The sequence below is a fragment of the Penaeus japonicus genome, unplaced genomic scaffold (genome assembly GCF_977035675.1).
Source record: "Penaeus japonicus unplaced genomic scaffold, GWHDUDI00000001_assembly GWHDUDI00000004, whole genome shotgun sequence".
Classification (NCBI taxonomy): domain Eukaryota; kingdom Metazoa; phylum Arthropoda; class Malacostraca; order Decapoda; family Penaeidae; genus Penaeus; species Penaeus japonicus.
Genome location: NW_028234406.1, coordinates 20,792,265 through 20,797,264, shown reverse-complemented (window position 1 = coordinate 20,797,264; position 5,000 = coordinate 20,792,265). Strand labels below are relative to the sequence as shown.

Below are 5,000 nucleotides of genomic sequence, written 5' to 3'. Positions count from 1 at the left end.
TAGGAAAATATAGATATACAGATGTACAAAACGATTCCTTCATAAATTACACACTTTGTACTTAATGTTCAGAAAATAATGAATGACTTACACTTCCATACATCTTACACGGAACGTAAATCCTACGCCTGACATTCCCCCTTTAACGAAAGTATCACAAGCCCTCGTCCAGAAGCGACAGGAAACGCACGACCTCTTAAATCAAGTGACCACAGCCTGCGTCCCCTTGATAAGCACTCATCCTGTGAAGTTTCGTTCAGTCACCCGACGGCAGTCAGCGGGAACAGGACGAAGGAGAGCTGTGTATTCGAAGCCTTTGTGAAACATGGAGGTGTCTGGCCTTTGGAAGTGTGTCGCCGCCGCGTTGATCCTGCTCGCGAGGGTGGAAGTTGGTGAGGGATTTTTGCAGTGCAGTCTTGGGTGTCCGAATCAGACGATATCATGCAACGTCTTTGGGAGGAATGAGCCCTTTCTGCTGCCGAGTCACACTGGTTATGGCCAAGTGCGTATTGTTTTTATGTTTGTGTTTGTTTTACTTGGTGTGGTTTTGTTCTCACTTTACGATCATGTTGCATGTTGTGCCGCTGAGAAGAAATGCCATTTGTTTGGACAGTGAAAAGAGGAACTGTTTCGTGTCATCAGGATTTTGTCGGACCAAACTTTACGTAATCTTATACTCTTATACGGATGTCAGGAAACATTTCAGTATTTCTCAAGTCATCATTAGGCATACCTCATATGGGAGAAATAGCAAGAGTGGCACGTCTGGATTGCAACATTGTTTTAATTAAACACATTCACAATTTTATGAATTGTCGAACAGGAATTATGAAAGTTACAGAAAAAGTAAAACTTGGAGAATAGCTCTCAGCATGTCTGACTTTGACTAACAAGAAATGTTCCTATTCTGATATTGGGGAATAGTTAATATGTAGTCCATTTACCAGCCGCACGTGCTTTCTAAAGTCCCCATCGAAAAAGTAAGATTTAAGATATTTAATCTTCATTTTTTTCCTTTTCCGACTATTTCTAAGCGTTCATTCATCACTATCATTCCTCAATTCACAGCACGTGAATCTGGAGCCCACCATCATGGGCATTCCCGACGCCACAAGTGAACTGGCGGTCACAGGATGCCAATTTGTGACTGTGATGTCGCAGGCATTCAAGAGGAACTACATGATCAGGAAACTGAATTTCAGCAACATCGACACACTAACCTTCCAAGAAGACAGCTTGGTATTTACCACTGACCTGACCCTGACCATCAACCAGGTCAGCAAACTCACCCTCAGTCACCGCGCCCTCGTTTTCAACCCCGTTCAGCAGGTGGCAGAGCAGCACCTGCGGGTGACCAACACCCAGCTCTTCTCCTTCTCGCCAGATGCCATCATCGTGAACTCGACCACCAAGCACCTCACGATCTCCGGCGAAAACAACACCCTCGCTCCCGACGGCGATTTCTCCGATTCGCACTGTTTGCCGGTCGAGTTTAGCGAACTCTTCTCCGAAATTGCGGTTTGCTCGTCGTCACGCATCATGGCGAGCTTTGCTGTCTTCGCTGCGGCTTTTCTCTGCAGGAAGGGGGTCGAACTCTGAGGGCTCTGGTAGTACTCCTGTCGCAAGGAGGCACTTGTGTGGTCATGGGATGGATGTAATTCATTAATGAAAACATTTATGTATGTATAAATATGTATGTGTGTGTGTGTTTGTGTGTGTGTATATATATATATATATATATATATATATATATATATATATATATATATATATATATATAAAGGTAGATAGATATAGATATGTACATATATATATTTGTATGTGTATATAATATATATATATATATATATATATATATATATATATATATATATATATATATATATATTCATATATGTGTGTGTGTGTGTGTGTACATACATACATATATGTATATGTATATGTATATATATATATATATATATATTGTATATATATATATATATATGTGTGTGTGTGTGTGTGTTAGTGTGTGTGTGTGTATATGTATATATATATATATATATATATATATATATATATATATATATATATATATATATGTATGTATGCGTGTGTGTGTGTGTTTTAATAGATATAGGAATAATTGAGACTGAATAACTTGACAAAGCATCGTGAAGTTGATTATGGCCAAATGTACATTAGTCACAATGACCTCTGCGCATTTGCCCGAGTGTTTGTACACAGTTTTTAAGCTTCTGCGGAAATATGCTTAAACTATTTCTCGGTTACGACCCCTTACTATGTAATAATTAATTGTTTTAAACATATAATCCATGTCTCACATATTTTGATAAACATTTAGCTAATATAATATACCAAAAAATATGTAAAATTGTTGGGCTATATCTTCCTACAACAAATCTGTAAAAGACTGTGTACTTAAACTTTTCATTTTCATGTAAATAAAACCCACTTTCTCTTTCATTTTTAATAATTAATGATCTCTCCTCTCTGGAACTATATAAATAACAGCAAAGATAAATCATTCAAGAGGTCAAAATGAGATTATGAAATTACGTAATGATAACACCCTATAAACACACAGTACTCGAGTAACAAAAAATCAACACAGTAACGTATATAGATTGAACACAGTGAGGGAGAAAATCGCAAATATGTTCCGGGGTTTGGGTCAGACCGACCTCCTTTTTGAGATAATTGTGTGATCTGAAGCTGGATTTGATGTAAAGTGCTATCAATTAGCCTCTGAGATCGGACGAGGTGTTTTGTTTCGCTCTAAACGTCATTGTATGTAAAGCTTACATTCTTACTGTGGCTGCGTTTCGTTTCAAAACAAACGTTTACGTAAGATGTGACGTTCATATACCACAAGACGAAAGATATAGACATGAATATTGTCTAAATCGTGGAAAGGTGAGATGAAATTAGATATAGATAAGTATATCGATTGTAAGTCTTTTAACTATCACACACGTAAATAATTCAATCCATCCCCACCTTACTTGTGGCATAAAACAACAATAGAACTATATAGAACTAAATTGTAAAGGCAGTGACTAGCTGCCGGTAAAACCTCTTAAGCAAAGGATGTCAGAAAGTGATAAGGATCCTTGCGCGAGAGAGGAAAGATAGCAGTGACATTTAAAGAATTCTAAACAGAAATTTACGCAGATTTGTAAAAAGAGTAGAAACGGAAAACGTGTGATTTAGGAATAATACATAGGAATAATATTTTACACCAAAATCTGGTCTTCAAAACTCTCCCAAAGTGAAGGTGAATTTCAAAAAAGAAAACCAAAAATATCTATGAATGAATCACTTATTGCTCTCCTTTCAAGTCACGCCTAAATAAGAATTGCCTTGGTTTTGCTCTGGTTATCGCACGAGGGGCAAAACCAGTTCTATCATAAAAACATCTAAAATTATTCAGTATGCCATCCTTGTTTCTTTACGGCAGCAGTTCTTCACCTGTTTGAGCCACGGACGCCCTTTGATAATCTGGTGAGACGTATGGACCCCTTCGTAGAAAAGTGCGCATAAGTGCAACGTTGCATGCAATGACTGCCCTTTATTCTACTGAAATTGTTTGCCCCATACAGCGAATGGAACACAAAGATATTTAAATTCACCACTTGATAGAATAAGACAGTAACTATCAGTGTTGATGTTTAGAATCGAACCTTCACGGACCCCCTGAAGCCCATCAATGGAGCCCATCAACGGAGCCCAGCTGAAGTATCCCAGCTCCACGGACTTTAGCTTTTCTTTCAGCCAATTTTCGCTGCCAGAGACCATGGCTGACTTCAGCATCGAACATGTTCCTCTTGGCCATAAATGGTACATCATTTCTTTGTGATGACAAAAGATATTACTTTTATTGCACAGCGCATTTCATTATTTGCATGTTTTGTAAGAGCTGTAGAGGTCGGATCAACATTCGTAAAAGGAGTCCTTAGATAAGTATTGACTAAATTATCTGAAAGCAGAATCAGATAATGAAAGTTCCTTATCTTCTAACGAACAGTTACAGCCATTAACTTTGGTTACTATCATTCCATATACGTTACAAGAATCACATAAAAATCTAAATTTCCTTTTTATATCGCCCTTAGTTGAAGAAAACAAAATAGTACCATCCGCCATAACTATTGGTGCACCGACACATCGATCCTAAAACCAGAAGAAGGATAGTCAACCCAATCTCACTCGCTCCAGAAAAAAAAAAAATGCATCTCGATACTGGAATCTACAACTGCTATGAATATTTAATTGCTACATTCACCAAGTCCTGTTGTGGCCAGATGCACAACACACCCGGGTTGCTCCTTGTTCGGCGTAAGCCACGGACTAAGACGAATGGGCACGATCGTTTCATAAATCTTGGCTTTTCTTTTTATCAAAATGATGGCTCTGTAATTTGCTGGATCTGTTTTAGATCCATGCTTATGCATTTTTAGATATAGATGATTTTTAGACATTTTATAGATATTTTAAATAGTTTTGTGGTTAGGTTAGATAGTGTTAGATAATTTAGATAGTTTTTTTGGTTATTTTTATTCTAGATGTTTTTAGATAAAGATATTTTTAGATATTTTATAGACATCTTAAATAGTTTTGTGGTTATTTTTATTATAGATATTTATATATATATATATATTTTTAGATAAAGATATTTTTAGATATTTTATAGATATCTTGAATAGTTTTGTGGCTCGACAAATAGGGGATAAGTCAGATGTTGAATACTATAGTGATCGGCATGGTCTTATCAACAGGATGACTTTGAACAATCCGGGTGGCGTACTGTTTGATCTTAGTCTTCCTACTTGATTCACTTCTTCATTGTGAGTAACAGGTTCGTCCAAAACAGGTACACCTAGGGTCGTGCGTAACAGTTAACAAGGCTGTCAATATCTGCTGAGTTGACTTCCTCTTCAAGCGATCTTTGAATAGCTCAACACCTGGCTTGGAATCTGTGCTGCCAGGCTGATCTTGCC

At 37.4% G+C, this 5,000-nt stretch overlaps 1 protein-coding gene across 1 annotated transcript; it reads left to right on the top strand.

The window, feature by feature from the left end:
• Window positions 1-235: 235 nt before the first annotated feature.
• On the top strand, window positions 236-2,464 carry LOC122248244 (uncharacterized). The gene is made up of 2 exons (XM_043008135.2): window positions 236-502; window positions 1,069-2,464. Exons 1-2 carry the CDS (start codon window positions 326-328, stop codon window positions 1,597-1,599), a joined length of 708 nt encoding a protein of 235 aa, XP_042864069.2. The 5' UTR covers window positions 236-325; the 3' UTR covers window positions 1,600-2,464.
• Window positions 2,465-5,000: the final 2,536 nt, after the last annotated feature.

Bases quoted from the DNA above. Each gene is read 5' to 3' on its own strand.
- LOC122248244 (XM_043008135.2), top strand. From the start codon at position 326: ATGGAGGTGTCTGGCCTTTGGAAGTGTGTCGCCGCCGCGTTGATCCTG. The intron at 503-1,068 runs GTGCGTATTGTT...CTCAATTCACAG, and splicing joins GTCACACTGGTTATGGCCAA to CACGTGAATCTGGAGCCCAC.